This window comes from Patiria miniata, unplaced genomic scaffold, assembly GCF_015706575.1.
Source record: "Patiria miniata isolate m_02_andy unplaced genomic scaffold, ASM1570657v1 HiC_scaffold_1, whole genome shotgun sequence".
NCBI lineage: Eukaryota > Metazoa > Echinodermata > Asteroidea > Valvatida > Asterinidae > Patiria > Patiria miniata.
The window spans coordinates 2,063,336-2,086,523 of NW_024037047.1; the positions used below are offsets into that span (position 1 = coordinate 2,063,336).

At 40.5% G+C, this 23,188-nt stretch overlaps 2 protein-coding genes across 3 annotated transcripts; both read right to left on the minus strand.

Moving 5' to 3' along the window:
* Positions 1-836: 836 nt before the first annotated feature.
* Positions 837-9,483, minus strand: LOC119736606. 2 transcript variants are annotated; one of them, XM_038210719.1, is made up of 6 exons: positions 9,382-9,483; positions 7,957-8,039; positions 5,365-5,721; positions 4,114-4,467; positions 3,030-3,182; positions 837-2,190 (listed from the first exon to the last, which is right to left on the minus strand). In XM_038210719.1, exons 1-6 carry the CDS (start codon positions 9,417-9,419, stop codon positions 1,268-1,270), a joined length of 1,908 nt encoding a protein of 635 aa, XP_038066647.1. In that variant the 5' UTR covers positions 9,420-9,483; the 3' UTR covers positions 837-1,267. The 2 variants fall into 2 exon arrangements, with proteins under 2 accessions (XP_038066647.1, XP_038066582.1); XM_038210654.1 differs by lacking the exon at positions 9,382-9,483 and having other exon boundaries at positions 7,957-8,190.
* A 4,134-nt stretch (positions 9,484-13,617) lies between these two features.
* LOC119725721 (cell adhesion molecule 2-like) lies at positions 13,618-22,111 on the minus strand. The gene is made up of 7 exons (XM_038197306.1): positions 22,057-22,111; positions 18,448-18,744; positions 17,329-17,613; positions 16,198-16,509; positions 14,891-15,004; positions 14,456-14,553; positions 13,618-13,894 (listed from the first exon to the last, which is right to left on the minus strand). Exons 1-7 carry the CDS (start codon positions 22,109-22,111, stop codon positions 13,817-13,819), a joined length of 1,239 nt encoding a protein of 412 aa, XP_038053234.1. The 3' UTR covers positions 13,618-13,816.
* Between the last annotated feature and the right edge of the window lie 1,077 nt (positions 22,112-23,188).

The following is a 23,188-nucleotide window of genomic DNA, read 5'->3' on the forward strand; positions in this document are numbered from 1 at the left end:
TATATAGTTTTTGTGGCAGTATGCGTTTCTCTGGGTCCACCTGTATGTGGTGGCACTACCAAAATATCAAACGAACAAAATAAAATACATTTCAATTAGTCGGTACAAACATTATTGCATGTATAATAAGACACATAAAATCAATATTTGGATACAATGTTTGGATACGAACAAGTCACGATAAACCTTTTGTATTTTGTATTGTTTTAAATGATTGCCAGTGCAAATTTGACAATTTCAGCTAATATAATTCCTGTTCAATTTCCTGTATCTGCGCTGTACCGTGTGTATATAGAGCTCAAGCATTATATGATGAATTTTAGTGGATGTATCTCATTCGTTTGTTTTTTTAAGAATGTACATCTGATTAAAATCAAGTGTTACAAAGTGAAACATGAAATACTATTGTTCTACGAAGTTATTCAATATACAAGACATCATCAGTTGAAACTTAAAATGCACTTTCCAGTATAATTATTTGCTTTACAATAACTTTTTTAAAACTTAAAAAAGTACTTTCCGATAGATTTATTTTCTTTGAAATAACTGTTAAATGTTAACCGTTAAATGACTACTTCTAATTGTGTTCATAGACTATTCACTGTTTGCTCGATTTAACGTTTTTAATGTGACTTTGCGTTAAATGTGATTGCGTTTTACAGCGAAAAACAGGGCGAGTGCAAAACATGTACTTCTCTAAAAAAAAGAAAATTTAATTTCCATTTTTTGAATAAGCAAACTACAGGATCAGTCACAAAAAGCGGAACCCAAACCCCCAAAATTATATTTCATATTTAAAAAAAAATGTAGCACCAAACATAACAATGACTGGAAAACCAAATTCATAAACTACTTTTAGATTTAAAAAAAAAGCTGAAATTGCCCCTTCCGTTCAAAGAATATCACCATTAAACACAATGAGTTTCTTCTGTCCAAATATGCGATTTCAAGAATTCTCGTCACAACAAACATCACCAACTTTAAAATCTCGATTTAAAAGTAAAAAATATTGAATACTTTTTAAGGGTTTGGGTTTAGCTTTTGTTTATACCCTGTCGCTTTATTTATTAATTATATTGCATTCCCACCTCAGTGATTGCACGCAATCCCACTGGAATTCATTACTGAATCATTTGGGGTCACAAACAAATTCCGTTTTATACCTTTTTGCTCAGAGCCATTTCATGTAACAGTCTTAGTTATCAAGACCATCAATCGTGGCTGGAATTGAGTCTATCACCATCTTCCATCACGCTTACTCTGTCGCTTATACCACGCGGTTCTTAGCAAGCTGCTTCCTGTATATCCTAACGATGGAGTGATCGAACAACGCTAGTCTCTCTCCAGACGCGAACATGCACATCCCCTGAATACCCAGCCAGGGTTTGACAAACGGCCGCAAGAAATTGCCCTTGTTGTCATACTGCAGGATCTCCATCTGCCCGTTGACTTTAGTATCACTGACGATGAACACATGCGAATTGTCTACAAGAACATTGACTGGATTTACAGGCGAGTTTTTTACGTCTAGAAAAACCGTTTCTACGTTTTTATCATTGACCTTTATGCGTTTGATCGGGCTTCCATGGTCACCGTTATGCGCAAATATCTCTCCCTCCGAGCCCCCAGCTAGTATTTTAGGGGGAAAATCTAACTCGAAGGATCGCTTTGAGCAACCCTTTTGGCCTGGGGTGAAAATGGTGACAGTGTGGTTGCTGTTGTCTCCTGCATACACGTCGCCGTTTGCATCTACAGCGAGGTCAGTGAGCTCGTGCGATACCATGGTTAAAGCAGCACTCTCACTACTAGTACCTTTTGGTTCTTTGATGGAATCAGAGTCTTCGTTTTTCTCGTCTGGGTCAGTTTTTTCTTCCGACAGCGAACAGAACAGCTTTTCACTGAAAGGTTTGAAACTCACGCTGGTGACGTCTCCGTTTTTGGCGCCCAAAAGCAGAAGAAGACCGTCAGTGTGGGTAACCATGGTGACGTAGTTTTCAGGCGAAGCTTTCAGCTTGGTCACGTGATCCAGGCGAGTGAGGTCAGGTGAGAATGTATGCAAACCGTTGTCATCAAGAACCGCGAGGAACGACTTGTTAAAACTGGCGACACTCTTCAGGGACGAAAATTTACCTCCAAAGTTGTTTCCCTTTGGGCCCAAGTAGGTTTCGAGCGTCCATTCGTCTTGGTTTCCTGCGTTGTATAAAACAGAAACGAATAAAATAAAACAATATCCTAATAACTTAAAGGGAAGTTACAACATTTGCAAACATCAAAAACGAAATGATTAAATATCACAAAATACCTCACTGGATTGTAAGGAATGACAGACTAAAGCATCCTGTAACATCGTGACTCCTGGTGTGCTGACATTTACAAGAACAGTTGAAATTTTCCAACGCTGGTCGGCTGACCAGCGTTGGAAAAAACTGGCCTTTTAGAAAAACTGAGCCAAATTATCCATATTTACACACCTGTGGCGGGAAACAAGCTAGCCAGAATGATTCTCTGACCTCTCTATTCTCAAAAGTCTATAAATTGCTGTGTTTCATCTTAAATGGGGTCAGGGAACCGGACTACAGGAACATGATTTGTTTTCTTGGTTTTTCCAGCATCTCAGAGCCCAAAACGTGAAACAAGTCAGTTTAACAATATGTGCTAAAACCTCCCAGTTCATTTATTACCAAACAAATTGCAGCGAGCAATGTTGTTTATTCCCTTTAACAGAAATTTGTTGGGGATTTCGGGTTGGAAGAGCGGCTCCTCGCCTTCCACCGCTGTGACTGTGGTTTGGTTCCGGTCCTGGTATATATGTGGATTGGGTTTTCAGTCTCTGTCCTCGAAATATTGTTCTGCTTTACTTCCATTCCAAATTCGCCAACTGTAACTTTTTCACGTTGCCATCTCTTTATTAGGCCCCACCGGAGACTCCTGGGCTTCCCAATTAAGTGGGTTAACCAGTAATGAATTAAAAAAAAGTAAAACTACCCAAGCAAAACCAACCATTTTGAAGGGTTGGGATTCCTACTCACCGGATGAAATCGATGGTCCCTGAAGGTGAACATCTTCTTTAAAGAATGTTCTTTTTACTCTATCACGCTTCCAGCACACCAGGAAAACGAGAATTATCAAGACCACGGTGACGGCCACTAAAACACCGACGATTAGCCCCACGTAACTCTCATCTGTAAAGGTAAATTAAACATTTCAATACAAAAGGCAGGAACGTTTACAAGATATAACATTTTAAGCTGATAAAACCTGCGTGAGCTGTTCCAAAAGGAGCCATCCTGTATTGTTCTTTGCTCCCAACTGGCCGACTGACTGACTGACTGACTGACTGACTGACTAGACAGACCGACCTACGGACCGACCGACCGACCGACCGACCGACCGACCGACCGACCGACCGACCGACCGACCGACCGACCGACCGACCGACCGACCGACCGACCGACTGACCGACTGACTGACTGACCGACTGACCGATTGACTGACTGACCGACTGACTGACCGACTCCCCGACTCCCCCCCGACTGACTGACTCCCCGACTGACTGACTGACTGACTGACTGACTGACTCCCCGACTGACTGTCAACATTAAGACTCTCAAAAATCGAGCTGTTGGGTGCTAGTCGTGAATCCTGCCGCTCGAGTTCCACGAGTGCATTGCATTCTGTGGACGTTTGAGAAACATCATTTGTATATTGGTGCTGCGTATACTATGTATCACACACACAATGCAACATTCGGTTAAGGAATCGTACTTCTGTGTAGTCTTGTTTAAAGACGGCATTTTGATTTAAATGTCCCTACCCTGCAGCCAGACCCGTGACAAACACGGTTCGGTTGCCGCGGCGGTGGAGGACTCTATCAACAAGACGAATCAAATCCAGCCTTGGCAATAGTGGCAGCGCATCCCAGAAAATTCCTGGCACATCTTGCGCGCGTGCGCGCACACACTTGAATACAGCGCGTGTGCGATATCTTGCCAAGAATGGATAAAAGTCACTTACTGACAGAGACCCACCTAGCTGTCACGGACCGGATGTAAAGGGTAAGAAAAATCAAAAATCCAGTTTTGGAACAAGACTAACTTCTGTGCAACCACTCACCTTGGATGTTCACAGAAACCCTCGCACTCTGAAGGAACAAATGATCCAGAGATGACGACACGTGGCACCAGAGTCCCACAGAATTTTCCGAATTTACCGCCGGCAGGATCAAGTTATTACTGGAAGCAAACCTGTAGTCATTGGTAGTGTAGGTCTCTTCGTCAGAAAACATCTGTGCGACAATCTCCGTTGGTTCATCCAGCCCACTCGTTTCCGTCGACCAGTACACAGTTGGCTGGCGAAGGTTCGATACTTCTTCGATAGGGCACGATATTTCGAATTCTTGTTGGTTTCGTTTTATCGTGATGTTTCTTCCCTCCCTGACTACACCCCTTGCAGCTGGAAATTCTTCATCTGTGGGCGAACAAAGAACAAATCCTGTTTTGGATCAAGACTATTTCTTGACAGCCTTAATACGTCAAAGTATCAACTATTGCAGGTTAAATAATTATTTACACCTTTTGCTAGCACCATTGGCGAATGGCAATTACAAAACCGCATGACGTACAAGTATGTACATATTAAAATAGGGTTAAGCAGAAAGCAAATCAATAAAACAAAAAGCCCAACAATATCTTTATCATTACACCCGACAACGACACGCGAAGCTGGCCACATCAATATCAATGACAGTAGGTTGCGGTAGGACTATGTGGCAGTCTCCTAATGACGAGCAGAGCATTGTAACGTAGAGTTTCCCGGTTCTTTTCAAAACCTAAGACACAAAGTCCCAAAATAATTTGCCATATGACTTAACCGTAAACCAACTGTTATTGTTCACTGCACCATGCAAGCATTCATATCTTTTCCAACCTTCAAGCAGCAGAAAATGCAACATCAGCAGCAGCAGCAGCAGCAGCAACAACAACAACAACAACAACAACAACAACAACAACAACAACAACAACAACAGCAACAGCAGCAACAACAGCAGCAGCAACAATAAGAACAACAGCAACAGCAGCAACAGCAGCAACAGCAGCAGCAGCAGCAGCAACAACAACAAAAACAGCAACAGCAGCAGCAACACCACACCATGCAAACCTTCAAATCTTATCTGATGTTCAAACAACAGCAGCAGCAGCAACAACAACAACAACAACAAAAACAGCAGCAACAACAACAACCTCACGGCCAAGGACTTCTGCCAAAACCCTCAATAATTTAAACAAACAAAAGGAAACAAAAAACACCACCAGTAAAAAGTTTATGTCAGTTGTTTAGAGGGTGAGAACTGTCCAGCTTTCTTACCTAACACGACAACTTCAACTTCGTTCTCCCTGTTATCAGCTTGTGTCGACGACACCTTCTGACACTGGTACCTCCCTGCGTCCTCACCAACCACCGATTTGATAATGAGGCTCATGTCCGGCGCCAGCTGATACCGAGGCCCCGCGCTATAGTTCCCGCCGTGGAGATCCAGGGTGAATCGAACCAGCAGGTCAGGCTCGAAGTCTCCATCGGGAACTTGGGGGAGCTTGTACCAAAAGACTACCACAACATCGCTGGTATCATTGAGGCTGGTGCATGAAATGCGTTGAGATCTCCCCTGCTGAAGGTAGAACCTCGAATCGGTGACCAAAACGCCATCTTTGAATCTATCAGCACCTGCAAAGTAAATACACATTGTCCCCGTATAACAACTATTGCCACTATTCTCATTGCAAAGAGCGCCCTCACCGGTAAAATGCACAAGGTATGTTGCAATTAAATAAGGGAATAAATGTGTGCTTAGCCGGATTTAAACGCTATTTTAGGACCGGTTGGAGTCTTGATGCTAATTATTACCCGAGCCGAAGGCGAGGGTCATCATCAGCATCAAGACTTTAACAGGTCATAAACATAGTGTTTAATACCGGCCAACCACATATTCATTCCCATTCATAACTTCGTTCAACAAACCCAAACATTTCGGTTCAAAAGTCAAAACGAGTCAAACAAATTCAAAATGCTAACAATTTGTTCAGCAGTTTTACTTCATTTTTTTCGAAACACCCTTTTATAGCTATGTCACGGTTTGATATTTTCGCAAGTACAAGTCGTAAATACGCAGTACGCAAGTCACTTGAACTACATGATGAGGCGCAGATCGCAGCTGTACCAGTGTAGTATGAATTTAGGACTATGAAATACTGACTCATTCGTAGTATTGCGCATGTGCACGTGACGATTGTGAACATTCAACAAATAACACGGTACTTGAAGCGGATTTCACAGAAGTTCAAATATCATGTGAAACTGAAAAAGTGTTTATAAGACCATGACAGCCAGCCGGTCTTTATCAACAGTTTGAAACGGGTCACGTGAATAAACCTGCACGCAAGAAACTCGGTATGATTCCCAGCACAAGAACCTACTGATTTATTGTGATTCGTTTGGAATCTTCCTCAAAATGAAGAAAAAAACTGTTATCAGATACCTTGGGAACGTACCTATTCCAGACTGCAAACACACATTTATCGTTTGTTGAAATTAAACGACTGTGGTACGTACACATTTTTAATTAAATTTAATACCAATATTCGATCAATTCAACGAAAAAGTACACATCCAGTTTGACATCGACGTCAAATTACGTCCCAAGTACTAATTTAGGGATTGGAAACGGAAAAGGACTGTTTGGAATCGGAGGCACTATACACGGTAACGGAAATCACTGCAGCATCGAACTGAACTTGAACTGACTTTTGCAGTTGTATGAACCATATGTGAAAGACATTGAACAATGCCACTGCTTCCAAAAACAATGATCATACTTTAAACAACAAAACATTTCCGGGTGAAGACCTTTAAGCAAAGGCTCTATATTCCCGCCTGATATGTGTGTCTATTGAACTGGTTTTCCCCATCTGTGTTCTTTATCTGTATTATATCAGTGGTGCAGCGGAGGTGAACACACTTTATAGGTCAGGACTAAAATACGTGCCCTGCAGCCTGCTCTGAAATAGAATAGGAGAAAATACTCTATTTTTTCTATGGCTCGATTTTGGGTTCTGCCCATAACCAACGTATTGTTTGAACCCTGGGTACTGAGTACCCCCTCCTCAAAATAAGGCTGTGAGTCATCATTCTCAAAATAAGGCTCCCTACGTATTATCCTGCGAACTGCACCCAGTGATCGACAAAAACAATGAATTACAAGTATAAAATTTCAGTTTGTAAGCAGCACGAATTCCATATGCTACACCCTGACATTTCATGGGCAATATTGACACCATGGCAACTCATTATAATTTACCCAAAATTCAATTTAACCCTTCATGGAACAATTTGGAAAGTGCCTTAAATTGAATATTTTCTACAGGGCATTTTTTTCTCTCGAGTCAGTGACTGCGGAGAATTAGTTCACTTCCATGTGTTGTACATGCAGTGCATGCCATCTGAGCAACTCATCATTACAATTAGCATATCAACATCGGAGCGATCGCTTTGTATCACCTGTTGATGAGTCATACATATTGTTTAATGCAAAAATGCCAACGGCAGAAATATTTACATCTAACATTGAGCATAGGTATATTTACGCGTATAGATCTATGGACCGTATATTCTGCTGTGGGACCATAGAATCTATACGCTTGCCAAAGGTTTAAAGTTCACGCCTATTGTATTCAAGGCAAAAATCCCTCATTATGCACAGACGCCATGGTTGAGTAAATATTATACGTGACGAAGTTCAATTCCAAATACATGTACATGCTGGTGGTTTGAACGTGTGTGTGGAGTAGCATGGATAAGTGACACACTATAGTCCTGTACACGTTCGTGTCAGCCACTCCCTGTTTGCACGTTTGATTATCGATCAACCATATTGATACGGCGAATGCAATGCAGTATACATACCGTTGATGATGCGTGGACTACAAACCAGAAGAGTCACGATTAGGCAGTGGGAAATAATGGAGGATACAGAAACCGGCAAATTTCTGAGGGAAAAAATGCACAAACATTCCATTTTCCATGAGTTCATTCTAGCTGGATGTTGTACGCTATTTAAGCTACTGATCTTCTACTACACTAACATTCAACATGTCATGAGAAATGATTGCAACTCGGGAATTTCTTTTCGAGCGTTGATATCTTTTTCAAGAAGAGATTGCCTATTCAACGGGTTTTCCTGTTTTTGTAATTCTATCCAGTAATGCATTGCAGCAGTGTAGGCGCATATATCATGCACAAGGAAATAACAACATCATGTGATACAAGCGGAAATATGAAACAGCAATATAAACTCAGTGGTTTAATAATAGATGTTCAACCCTACAAACATATTGGGGGCATAGCTCGTATTCTTGCCAGCAATGACTGCAATCTCAACAACCCAAAGCAACACTGCCATTCCATGACTTGATATAAGATTTGTTAAACAGATTTCCACAACATACGGTATATGATGTTGCTTTGCTTTCAAAACTATTGAAATAAATATAGCGCAGAGCTGTAAACCCGAAACAAGCATAACTCGTTCGATTCTGAAATTGCATGCTAGCCTGACAAGGTAAACAACCAGTACTTTATTGTATTCTCTAGTGGATAAAAAGCACAGTACCGGCAAATTAATCTTATACACTACAAGTATGGGCGTCAATCCTGGGGGACAGGGGGACATGTCCCCCCCCCCCCCCACACACACACACTTTTTGAAGGAAGGGGGACACAATATCAAATCCCCCTCCCCCCCCCAGAATTTTGAACTCGTGTTCATTTACAGGGCCATATATGTACTACAATGTATCTTTTGCTTAGAAAATATTGGTTAAAGTGGTCAGAAATTGCCTCAGATCGCACATAGAGCATCTAGGATCACATTTTTTCCCCACATTTGAACCCCACGCCTATAGCTCAGAAAGCTGATTCAATGACTCCAACCTCGATAAATGATGTTCAAATGATTATCTTTTGCTAAAAAAGGGTTAAAGTGCGGGGCTTTTTGCGGGGCCCTTAAGCGGGCCCCAAACCCCACCGCGCCGAAAGGGCTTCGCGTTTTGCACTCGCATTAGTTCTGATTAAGGTATATGTCCCGCTCGCCCCTTTTGAGAAGCGATTGACGCCCCTGACTACAATGCAAGCTCCGGTAGTGTTCAACACAGAACGATGGGTGGTGAGGTTAACAGACAACGACGCAACCTTCAGATCCAATCTATTTCGCAACATAGCCAGTTCCCATGATTGATTGTGAAACATCGGTTTGGTTGGCCATTCTTGTGAAGCTACCAAACTGAAGAAAAATTCATATTTTATCTAGATAGAAAATACAGAGTGACTGACCTTTTGTCCTCGGTGCGTTGTTGTTGTTTATGCTCCATTGCTGATTTTTACTAGTACTTTTTTGAAGTGATATGGTACAAACCTACAGTACGGCTCACGCAATTGTACTCGCGAACTATGGCACTAGACTTGATGACAAGTCGTTAGACAGTCGTGTTTTGTCCGCCTGCGCTGCAGAGAAATAGCATGGAGCCATTTCCCGCCTTCAACGTTCCAACGTTGGAATCGAAAAACACGTACCTATCATGGGCATCGCATGGAGTCCCCCCCCCCCCCTGCAAAAGCCAAAAGAGAGAGAGAGAGAGAACAAAAAGGAAAAAAGGAAAGAAAGAGAGGCGCGGAGTCACATTGTCATTAATTTAATGGGTGTTGGGGACAAATGTCCCTGCCCTCCTTGAAAAATGAAAAATCGAGAATACGCTAGTACAGATCAAAATGTACAGAGATTTGGAGGAGGGATGTGCTTTGCCCCCTCTAGAAACAAATCCTGGCGACGCCCATGGCACCTAATAGAATCGAAAACCCACGTATCGTTCCTGCTCAAAGGAACGATATAACCCTATGTCCGTTTCGTCGGCGTGGCCGCACCTGGCGGGCGACTAAATCTGGCCAATTGCCGACTTGATTCAAGTCTTACTAACGAGGGCGTTGAAGAACTTTGAACTACGCCGGCAGTGCAATTACCGTAGGTGTATAAAGATAAAAATATGGATTGACCATTTTCTTGAACAATATAGTATTTTCAAGCAAATCACAGGAAGGCATTCAGATTTTCCAACTCTAACCGTTTGATTAAAGCTATCCTAACTATAATTTGGTGAATGGCATCAAATTTGCCCTGGTGTCAAAAATCCAAAACCTGGGAAACAAGTGGTTAACACCATCTGAGAATAGGGGCAGGGTTGGGAGGGGAGGGGCTATTCAAAAGAAACCGGACTGGACACTATCAGACTATAGGTGGCACTTTCTCCAACAATTCCGATCTTGCCAACAGGAGTTAATACGAACATAGATACACGAGTATCTATCTACCAACATAGAAACAAATAGGGCGTGTCATCCCACTAGCAACCGCTTTAAGCTCCAATTTTTAATCGATGATTATCTCAATCTGTTAAATGAACACTGTAAAAAATAATGGGTAAAACACTGTTGGGCAATATAATTTTACCTAACACCGGTTTGAAATTGCCCAATTTGGGTAAAAACATTCCAACAGTTGGGAAGAATTTGCCCAAGAGTTTAACCTGTTGACATGTTGACCAACGTTGGTCTTCATATCAACCCATTTTACCCAACGTGTACACAGTGAAGTCATTAATGTAAAGTATAGACATTAATGTATAGTTATCCCACTTCTGTGCAGTGTTATCACTGTGTGTTGGATCATACACTTTAGGTGCATCCTACACTTAAGTTGGATTATGCACTTGGACAAAACGCTTATTATTAGATTACTGACATAAATCAGTACATGGGATCTCAGATGAATTACTCAACATGTAATTAATTACAAACCACAGCTTAGAAAGCAAAGCGTACAAAATGTCGTTTTAAGGTACATTTAAAGAAGTGGGGTAAAATCCCAAGAGTGGTTCTAAGATATTCTTCGTATATGTCTTTCAATCATTTCTTTGACTATGTAGTGAACTACGTTTTTTATTTCTAATTTACACAATTATTTCCCTTTAAACAACTCTACAATTGTTTCCCCAAGCGTTCAGAAATCAGTGCATGGGATCTCAGATGAATTACTCAAAATTTAATTAATTACAAACCACAGCTTAGAAAGCAAAGCGTATAAAATGACGTGAAACCAAACCGTGACACAAAGCGAGAACACAACTTAAAATAACAATGTGAAATGCTCACAAAGACCCACCAATAGCATCTACGTAATATGGTTATATAGTCGAGGGTTAGCAAATGATTCACCGTCATCTCAAAAGCGTAGCGATAGGTCGGTGGTAAATTGTTTCTACAATCAATATCCGCATAAAATTATGGGTGTACGCCCTGGCATTTTGGACTTTACTTCTCTAAAAACATGAGAGGAAAAAAAAGGAGAAAATCTGAAGGAAAAAAATGAATTTGAACGTAATGAAATTTGGACTTTATTTCCCTTTAAAAAAAATCCTCTGAAGCCTCAGATAAGAAAAAAAAATCGAACCCTCAACCTCGCGGTGCAAAATCACGACCCTATCGACTGCGCTATAGCACTAAAAGCAATTTGTTTTGGGGGGAGGGGAATAATTATATACGCGCGTACGTATCATAAAAGTATTATAGAGAGTGCTAAACAACCATGCATGTGGATGTATTTTGGGAAAGGAAAATTCGCAGGCCGGCGAGAGGCCAGTCATATCGAAGCTTTATGGCGACCCACCGCATGAGATCGACCAAAGTATGTTCACGTAGAGCGGAAACACATAGCGACAAGATCCAAAGCCTTCGGAAATGGGTCTTAATGTAACCACGCCCAGTTCGATAACTTCGAACTTCGATAAGTTCGATAAGTTCGATGATTAAGTTCATTATACCCTATTAAACTATATATATTCTTTGATCCATTTTCAGAAGCGATCAAAAAGCAATTGCTATGTGAATATAATAATAGAATGTTAAGATTATTTGGGCACTAAGTCACCAGCGGATAAATAAACTCAGCACTCTGTTGGGGTCACATGCAAATAAGGGCATAATTATGCTAAGTACCCCTAATAGGGACAACCTCTCCCCCTACATTACTAAATTAATAAAGCAAGAATATTTTAACTGTATAATAATAATATTTGTTTTTTATAATATCTTAACACTAAATCTACAATTTATTTTATAACAGTATAATTTAGTTTTTACAAAAAATTACACTTTTTGACGGTTGTAGAAACGAGGGAGGGGATACGCTCTGTTGTACACTCCGATTCAATATTGATCTAAAAGTATAATGGTTCTATACATTTCATTCATAACTAAGCTTATATAATGTATATCAAGCATAACATGCAATAACCAGAGATGTCACCAATAATCCTGCATCACTACTAAAAACATAACCCTGAAACTACCCTTACCCCTCTCAAAAATGTGTTTTCTGCATGTTTCAGACTAGATCCAGGCTTATTTATTTAGTTTGGTGGGGAAAAAATGAATTTAGGTTAAAAGCCGAAAAGTGGCATCTCTAAATAATACCACGATAGTTATTTTTACTATGCATAAATGTGATTCGAATTGCGTGTGAAGCCCGGTTCATACTCGGCGCTTAAGCGAACACGAACGCGAATTTGTGTCGCCAAGGCGATTTTTCGCGCTGCGAATTCGCAAAAGTTGAACACATTTCAACTCTGGCGAATTTCGCAGCGAATGCTTCGTGACGTCAAATTCGCATCGCATTTGCATTAGTATGAAGTATGAAGCCCGGTTCATACTTGGCGCGAAAGCGAATGCGAAGCGAATTTGACGTTATGAAACATTTGCTGCGAAATTCGCCCGAGTTGAAATATGTTCAACATTTACGAATTCCCAGCGCAAATACTTGCCATGACGTCACGAACTCGCGTTCGCTTTTGCTTTCGCGCCGAGTATGAGCCGGGCTTATATAGGACATGCTGCGAAAAACGACACCATTACATTTAGGCGAACATTGCCTGTTTTGCACAATACATAAAACCCCAAGAGTGTATACGGGATGCCATGACTGTATTCGTATCATACATTACTCACAACAAATTAATTAATAAGCTGTTCTGTAGGAACCCTTTCCGCTTTACAACTATCACTTCACTTTAGATAAGTTTAAAGGATAATTTACAACACCTGTCAGATATGGATGAAACGAGGTTGTGGGAAGCGCCATAATTATATTGGATAATGGATGGTGTAGTAATTAACCCACAACCACACACACGTTGAGTGCGTTCGATTACTTCCCCCGCGCTTACTCGTGCACATGTGACAGCGTTCGATTTACCTCTCACGTCACTTCTCGCGCTTACTCGAGCCTGGCCCAAGTAACCGACTCGCCGAGCCGGTTACTTAGGTAAGTATCCCATAAGGCCATGCAATAAACATGGCTGCCAACGTGACGTCCGGCGGGCGCCTCATCAGTGTCAAGTCAAAGTTAAACTTTCCTGTTCTTGCAAACGAACCGTTACCCGAAACCGTTCGTTGACTTAGCTCCACTGCGCATGTCTGTCATCACGCGAGGAGCCAGGCGCGAGTAAGTTGCGGGAAGTAATCGAACGGACTCCCAATGTATGAGCCAATATAACTAAAGGACGCCCTCTATACATGGGTTTAAATATCTGTAGCTCGTTACAACGACCGTATCCAAGTAGCTGTTGACTACTTTATTTAGATGAGAAAACAAAGAAATCAGCTGTCTCCAGCGCCGTTGGATCGTATTGTTGATACCAGCACATCCAGTCGCACATGACTAGTAAACACGTGGGAGGCTAAGGCGTGGTCGCCTTGAAATATCCCGCGATTCCTTGGGTTGACTTGGACGTTCAACCTATTAAATAAATAACAATAACGTGTATCACACCAATATCCCTCATACAAAATGGCCATGAAAAGACTAATCCGCTAAAAAGCCCCACCCAATGACGTTTTGACCAATCACGTCCGTGATTAATGTCCGACATGCGTGTATTTGCATATGATGCGTGCGTCTAGCTCTTGACACTCGAGAAGTTCACGTGTAGCCCACATGTACAGCGAGCGGGCCTTGATTAATCGTTCTGCTGCCTTCGTAGCATGGTAGTCCACTTTAATTTCTTCCATTTTTTTTTATTTGTATTTGACTTTGCAGCTTCTTAAGGCCTATCAAAATACATGTATAATAATTTGTCTCCTCGTTCTTTCACCCTTTCAATAATTACTTCACTTTAAAACTATTCACTGATTAAATTGGAATTGTGAGCCAAAGAAAACTTAAAGGAAATAAAGTCTTAAATTGACATAACGAACCTTTATATTCGGCTACAACCAACTCAACACAAGTGTTCCATGATCATGTAACAATAAAATGCTTTAAACAGTGAAGTATTTCGAACTTGAAGTAAAAGCGAACCTTGGAGGTTCTTGATGACACAGAAGAAAGCCATCTGGTGAGACCATGTGATCCTTCCGGGTTGGTGGTGGAATAGGTAGGGTCCTCTCCATCTTCTGCTAACCAAACGAAATAAACGCACAGCCCATTCAACCCAAGTAGCTAATACGAAGACAGCGTTTCTCGGCACATTACTTACGGCAAAATGTCAGTTGAAAAATGGTCCGTCTTGTAAATTGAGTCATTTGCAGTTTTGTTTACACGACAAATTGGTTGATAACCAATTTTCATTAGTTTAGAGACAAAATAAGATTTGATTTGCACACAATGGCCGACCTTGAAAACTTCGTTGACGGGCAGTCATGCGCATGTGCTGTGTGCTGTGCTCTTTGACCCCTGTATGTTTGCTGCCACCATTTGTTTTAAAAGTGTAACAAAAAAATATTGCTTGCTTACCTTCCTTTTCCCCCTTGCTTTGCTTTTTGCGTGTGTAACAGATGGCCGCTATGGTTAGCCATGTGCAACCAATACTGACAATTAACAGCGGTATGCCGATCATGAAGAACAATTCTGGGAAAACAAAAAAAAAATGTATTATTGAACTTGGGTAATATGTTGTGTTTAAGATGAGCTCTGGAGTGAATAAAAGTTTGAAAATGTTTTGAAATAACTCATCTACATCAAAGGCGCTTGACCACTTTTACATGGACTATAGTGTCAACAATCTCGATAATCCTGACGGACTCGATGGTGTCGTATAAGCTACAGTTGACTTTTCACAGCGCTTTGGCACTGACGCAGGGTCGTTCGTTTAAGCCTCTATATACTAATCGAACAGAAACACCTGTTGAAGTTAACTACTGCAAAGTAAGTTCGTCCGGCTCAATCAGCCCGTATCGACCACGTGGTGGCTTGGCGATCGGGCAGGGAAACGTCGACAGTCAGAGGGGAGCCGCAACGACTGGTGCTGGAGTCTACGGCTCTGATCTTCTGCAGAAAGGAGCTGGTCTTCCCCCACCTAGTACGCAGACGTTCAGCCTGACCAAAGCTTGGATCGGGAGCAGGGGCCATATTCATGAAACCTTACTAACTTAGCAGCCAACTTAGCCTTAGTAGTCTACTTAAATGCCTAGTGGTCTACTATGGAGTTGACAGCTAAATTGTTATTCATGAAACCTTACCAAGAACCTTGCTAACTAGTTACATACTAGGAGAATTTAGTTGTAAACGTGAGTACCTAGAATTGGGTACTTTTTGGTTGAGTAGGCATGTATATGAAATGTGATGTGATAAGGATGCAAACACAAACAAGGAAAAAGAAAGATGCATGGGCAGCTATACTCATATCCAACAACGTTCAAGATTTTCACAGGATGAAAGATCATTGGATATTTAAAAAATTAGATTATCCAAATTAAAAATTGAGTCAAGAGAAGGCCTGTCAAGAATAAGAATTAAGTCCAAGAAGGCAACCGGAGAGGGAAAACCACCTAACGAGCCAAGTCTGACAACTATAGTAAGAAACTTAAAATTTAACTATCGCCAGTAATGTTTCATGAATATTAGTTACCAACTAGGCTAAGTAAACAACTACATGCCCTTTTAGTAAACAACTAGGCTTAGTAAGGTTTCATGAATATTGCCCCTGGTATCCAGGCGGGTCGTTTTCGACGCAAAACTAATCAGCGATTGAATGAAAACCTCAGCTAAGCCTCCTGCTCTATAAAACAAGTGTGTTTCTCCCCTTAGATTTGAATACTTACGTTTTCCATTCGACTCAAACAATTCGATCGAAGCCTCCACCATGCCGAACTCGTTCAACGCTTTGCACTTATAAGCACCCCCGTTGCTTGCATTGGTCTTGTCCAGTGTCAGTTCGCTCCGTGTTACGTTGCCATACCCTTGGGTGATCCCATCCTTCTGAAAGGTAACTGTGTGGATGCGATCGCCTGTAGGTATTTGGGTGCCCTGTGGGTCGAACCAAATGACTTTGGAAGGCGGGTTGGAGTCGGCTTCGCACCAAAGTGTTGTGTTCTGCTGGTTCGTAGATTTTCCGGAGACTAGGGTTGGTGGATCTTTAAAAACAAATGTGGACAGAAAAAGAGAGTTTCCGAATGAGGTCAGTGTCACCGTTGCTTGTTATTAATTGGACCACACTTCATTATGACATGATCCGGACAGGGTATAGTTCTCCACAAATTCAAGTCAAGGCCAGCTGAGTAAGTGTAAACATTTTGTCGCATTACTAAAGTATTTTAGTGCATAGCATTTTCATCCGTGACATTAATTAATACGAACGCAGAACTTGCACTCGCAATTGTGTTTTGTCAAAAAAAATCAACACAATCAAAACAAACAATTTCATTAAAAACAAAAACAAAAACAATTGACTTGTTTGCAGACAGTGGTTATTTGTTTAGAGTGTAGACGAAAGAAATATAGCTGATCAATATAAAATACAAATTTGAATTTGTAATCGCACTGGTATTTGTGCTCAAGCCGCCACATCATTATTACCCTAATCATTGAGCAAATCAAATATTTTGAAGACGATATTAGCTCATTGGGAGCATATAGCTTGATGCTGCCATTTCGGCGCCAAACAGCTTAAATCAATAACAATAACCATAATCTTCCCTCACAGGTAACCATTCACTCCTGGGTTGAGAGAAACAATGAGTAACAAAGTGCCTTATCCAGGAGAACACCCAAAGTATTCCCATAGGCTGGACTTGAACCCACAACCTGCATGCAGAATGACCTGCAGACCACGAATCAATGTTCTAGACCACGAGGCCAAATGATGCATGAAAATTCAGGTTTTGTCGTCACCGAAAGATGTCGTCACCGAAAGTTGCGACATTTGTGGTCTACTGTGTAGCATGTTTACTTACATAAAACATTCAGTATTATCTGCTGTTGTGGAGTCTCTGTGAGATCAGGATATATTGACTTGCATCTCACAATGCGACGGTGATGCCATCTACTCGTTATAAAATACAAAACACTGGTTGCTCCGCTTGTAGATGATGTCGAAGTGACGCCATCTTGTTGTCTTTTGTCATCGATGTACCATGCCAAGTCGGTGTTGTCGTTTACTCTGCATGTCAAAGTGCAATTTCTGCCCTCAATGACCGGCTGACTACATTCAGATTCGTTGATAGAGGGCGATCTTGCTTCTAAGGGTTGAGGAGAAAACAACACGATTCGCGTAGAAGACATGCAGTAAGTGACTCATTCATTAGTTTTAAATGGCAAACATGCATACTTTGCAAATCTTCTCTTACTTTACTTTTCAGGACCTGTATAGATGCTTCCTACAGTTTGGACTTATTCTTCACATATTTGTGAGATTATACACGAAATCTTCTAAGGACTCAGGTCATCGGGGTTATTGTTATCTCAGGTAAACCTCTGTTTCAAGTCCTCGGTCCTAAATTTCAGAATAACCTGGGTCATGATAAGACTACATACGCTAAAAAATAATCCGGATTAGAAGTTAACCCGGAGTCCGGATTGAAATTGAACTGACCCTTTCCGGGTCAAAACGACACTTTTTCAAATTGACTCTCACGTGCACAAAAAAAACTTGTTATTTGCCGGGTCATTTGAGACTTTTTTCATAATCAAAATAACACTTTTCCAGGTTGTCTCTCACGTGCAAACGATGGTATCCAGGTCAAATGACAATTTTCCGGGTCAAAATGACACCTTTTTGAGTTGACTCTCGAGTACACAAACGATAATTTCCCGATCAAAATGAACATTTTAGGGCCAAAATTGCACAATTCCAGGCCAAAATCTCACTTTTCGGATCAAAATGACAATTTTTTTCTGGTACTTAAATTTAGAAAAAAATGGCTTTATGTCCCAGAAAAAGGATCAGGCCAACACAATCCGGATTCCAGTGAAATGTTACCCGTGATTTTTAGTGTCAGGGTCTAAAGGTTTTTTTTTTTTTTTTTTTTTGGTCCTGACATAGTTGATTGTTTGGCAAAGTTTGACAGACTCACCAATGACTGTAAGCATCCACTCTTCGTCTCTGTGCTTCCCATTGACAATAATTCTACAGGCAAGCAAAGAGCCATTGAAGCTTTTTTGAGGGCTGATCTGGACTACACTGGACTTGACTCTTGACCCAGTTGGACCAATAGCCACTGGTGGGTACGGCATATACCACGACTGGTGGACACGAATAGCTTCGCGGTCCAGATACCACACAAATGTAGGGTGGTCACTCTCGGATTGCTGACAGGTAAAGTTGACAGGAACACCAACAAAAACAGTTTTCTGTACTGGCTGTGCTGAGGCTGAAATAAGAGAGGCCCTTTTGAAGTGAGTTCACTGACAAAGCAGAATGCGGAGTTGGAGGAGTAATGTTGATCAACGAAAAACAAAAATTCAGAAAGAACATTCAGAGGCAGACATTAAGAGCTTGCGTGCATAGACCACAATCACAGGTTTTTGATCATTAAATGATGAAAAAGAAATAGTAATTATAAAACGTTGCACCTGCGCCTATATATATACCGGACCCATTGAACCCAGCCTATATTCCTCTTCGTACCACAATGACTGACTGAGTGAGTCACTGACGGAATGACCGACTGACCTACGTATGACTTAATGTCTAAGTGTCCGAGTGACCGAATGACCGACCGACCAACCAACAGACTCACTGACTGACTGACTGACTGTCACTTGTGAATGAGACTGGCTATCTATTTTACTGCTTTGCTGCTGCTTGTTTTATTTCATTATGCATCTTTCTTTTTTTCTTCAGGGGATCAGGGGACTTAATGGAATAAAGTAACCTAACTGCGTAATAATTATTTTGTCTTGTTAATGACTTTTGTTTGTTTTTTGAGAGAATATTTTAAGGGGGAATTAGTTTAATTATGTGTTAGTTTAATGTTTGTAATATAAAGTTTTAATGTATTTTAATGTTTTTGTGCACGAAAACCACTACACTTTCTATTATATACATTTGTATATAACTAGCAATAAACCAAATCTATCTATGATGCATGTCAGTGTTGTAGGAATCGAGCCCAGGACTCGGACTCGAGTCAGACTCGAGTCAAATGTTTCGTGACTCGGATTCCACTCAAGTCATATTGGTTGTTGGTGACTACAACACTGATCCATGTATCAACACGCTGTGCGAAAGACGAAAGCGGATTTTTTTTTTCATTTTCCATAACGTTACCACCACAGATTATTCCACAATTTTTCCACATCGTAAATCAATTGACTGGAATGTTTTTATGCTCATAAACAGCACACTTTTAAAACATTTTGTTAGAAAACATCAATAGTCAGTATGCACCATTAAACAATTAACATTTCCTGATCTATAGCTGTTATTATTATTATCATTATTCTACTTAATTAAAAATCCAATGTCTTGCAGCCTTGCGGCTGAAATACATGGTTACAAAATAAAATATCAACAAGCAAAGGACAGTAATACATTTAAAAATGGGCACAATCTGACATATTAACTTCAACATTAAAGTTAAAATGTAAACAACACTTTATAAAAATTGGCAACAGAAAATCTAGCGACAATGAATTACTCGGTGAAATCACTCTGAAACATACTACACAGGTTAAATTGGCCAGTATTACTGAGAATTTAAAACGTTGATGTAGGAAGGGATGGGGCTATTATTAAAACAATGAGTTTTTGTCCAAAGAGTAGTAATGCTCTTAGAATTCCGTAGATTCCTACCATGGCTTTCAAATCTGGAAGGACGGAATAAAGACTCGGTGCAAGGTTTGCACTGAAAGTTTTTGCAAAGTTAACACAATGATCTTCTCACCTACGAACTAAAGTTTCTAGCTAATGGACAGAACTAATGTATCAAATCTGTCTTTAGATAAAACAAAAGTCAGGATGAGCGTTGGTTATGTAAATTAGGCCTACACACATGTCAGCTCCCATTACAATATAAAAAAAATGTATTAGCTGTAGCTTGCTACACAGAAGTATTTTCATTTCTCGAATCCTGCTGGGTGAAACTGAAATAGTATCATGTGATTGCATTGATTGACCCTTGACCAACTGCATTGATTGACCCTTGACCAACTAAGATGTTCCGTTTCATACTGCAGATCCCTTCATAGGTAAATCAAAAGTTTGTTTTGATGGGAAACACTGCTGTTTACTGTTTGACACTTTTCGATACCGAATAAACCCACAACCCTTTTCATTTATTGTTTATTTATGTATGCATTTTATGCATATAAAAGAAAATTGCGTAGTTCTAAAAGGAAATCTTTCTGATCGATTGTTATCAACGCATATCTATAATCATTATTATACCAATGTTCACTACGGCACCTATGGCCCAATGTGAATTATATCACTTTTCACTTTCACAAAATTGAATTTTCACAAATTTGTATTTGTTGTTTTAAGATGTTTCTGGTAACATCAGTATTGTGTTTCAAGGCTTGCTTTCGGAAACAAGTCACTTAATTTTTGTTTATATCTTGTATTAATCATTATATTAACTTATTGACAGTGTGTTCCAGAAAAATTGTGGGCCTTGACACATCAGCGGTCATAGCTAAACAAATTTTCGTGTGAAACTATTTTGTGTGTGTGTTCTTATGCAGTTTTGTTTGTTTATTGCCTGAGAAAAAAAATATCTTGAATTGTTTAAAACTTAAAAAAACATGACTAGAAACGTAAGAGCTCCATAAAATCAAAATTTACACTGTTTGCAGCATTAGCTGGTTCTAGTAAATTATTGGAGAGAGAGAACACGAACCTATATCTCACACGAACACTTTTCACATGCAGTTTTTATTTACGTCATCTTTAGTGAGGGTAGCTCCGATCAGTGCAGGGCACTGCTTTCCATGGAGGCCCTCAATATGAGAAATATAAGACCCATTAAGTAGCACCTTTAAGGATTGACAAGGTGCTTGCAAACAAGAAGTAACTATGCAACTTGCAAACAAGAAGAAACTATGTGTTTATTTCACAACACATATATTTGTCATGTTCATAAATTAAATCTGTTTCTGGTAAATTAAACATTACCCCTTGAATATATGAAGTATGTTCTTGTTCGCATCTGAAATGTGTTCGTGGTTACAGGTTCGTGGTCTTCCTCTCTCCACTAATGCCACAAAGAGTATAAATTTTGATTTTATGGAGCTCTTAATTTTCTAGTCATAACTGTCATAGTCATCTTCAATGTTTTTTCGACAGCGTGAAGAAAAAAACTTTTAGTCTCACATGAATATTTGCTTAGATATGGCCGCTGATTTGTCTGGGCCTGCTTTTTCAGGAACACACTGAACAAACAAACAAACTTCAAACATTTAATGAAATTATTTAAAAATAAAATTCAACAGACTTATGAACAGAAATGGGCAGAGTACTCCTAAAATAACCGTACAAAAACCTCACCTTGTATTATCCAGTTCAATTTAACTTAAGATTTATGTGTGGAACAGCAACACGTAACTTCATGATTATTGGGCATTCTGGTGATGTAGTAATTACAATATGAAAGTCATTCACACAACAAATAATTTGGGTCGATTGTCTTTGACAACCTGGCAGTTAAAATATTATTTAAAATCACGCTGATTAATCGACTTACCAATGCTGCTCATCCAGAAGCACAGACAGAGCAAAATTACCACAAATAACTTCATCATGGAGATGTCAACAAGACAAACGAAGATCCCAAAGTCTTCTTTTTCTGCGTGCTTCGTATTTGCTCGAGGCAAACAAGGAAGTGATTTAGTTTACACACGCATTCTGATAAGGACACTCACTGCTTCGAAAGTGAAACAAAAAGCGATTGAATGACTGTACTTTTCAACGTTTTGAAGACAAAAGGAAATTCCATGTAGAAAGGGAACTGGCGAACCTGCATTGTTTTACCTTGTAAACGATATGCACTCGAAATGTACGAGCGTTTCGAAAGTTATCAGGGATCTGGGAAAACATTGATTCCTCACGACGTGATAGAGGGCGCTATGTGATCTAGCAAAGAAAGGCTTCGGAAGGACATGGTTTTTGGTCGGTTCACGTCCGTCGTTGTTGACGGGACGTGGGGTGCGGCGTGATATCACGCAAGCTGACTTGATTTCACGGAGACTCGACGTGACGTGACGTGACTCGATGTGGCTTGACGTGACGGTACTTGACGTGACCGTGACGTGACTCGACCGTGACGTACAATAAAGTGACTTGAAGGGACAGAGGTGACTTTACGTGACTGGACGTGACATGCACGATGTATCATGACTTAACCTGACTCGACCTGACCTAAACCAGGCCTGGAATGACTGGACTTGCACACTGCATGACTTATGGACCTAATGCCTGGCCCGCACCTTACCGATTGTACCGTTCCACAAGATCTTCGGGCCATCGTGCAGATGTGCGCGGTGAAACTTCGGACCGATCTGACCGTACACCGGGCGACCGGATGAAATCAAATAAGTTTGATTTTGTTTGCATCCGATTGCATCGGACCTGATTTCACCGGATGCAATGTTTATGTTAACCAATCAGATTCACAAAGGAAGTCACATGCTTGTCAGCATGTGACTGGTCATACCGTGACTGATCATCATGTATGCGGGTAACGGAGCGGTCTAACCGCAACGGTGAACTAATAGGCCCACCTTTTCTCAGACTATATATCAAGACAAAATAGGCTTTAAAGCCTACGCATTCCCATAACTATTTTAAAGGATCGAATAATATGATTCAAGATTATA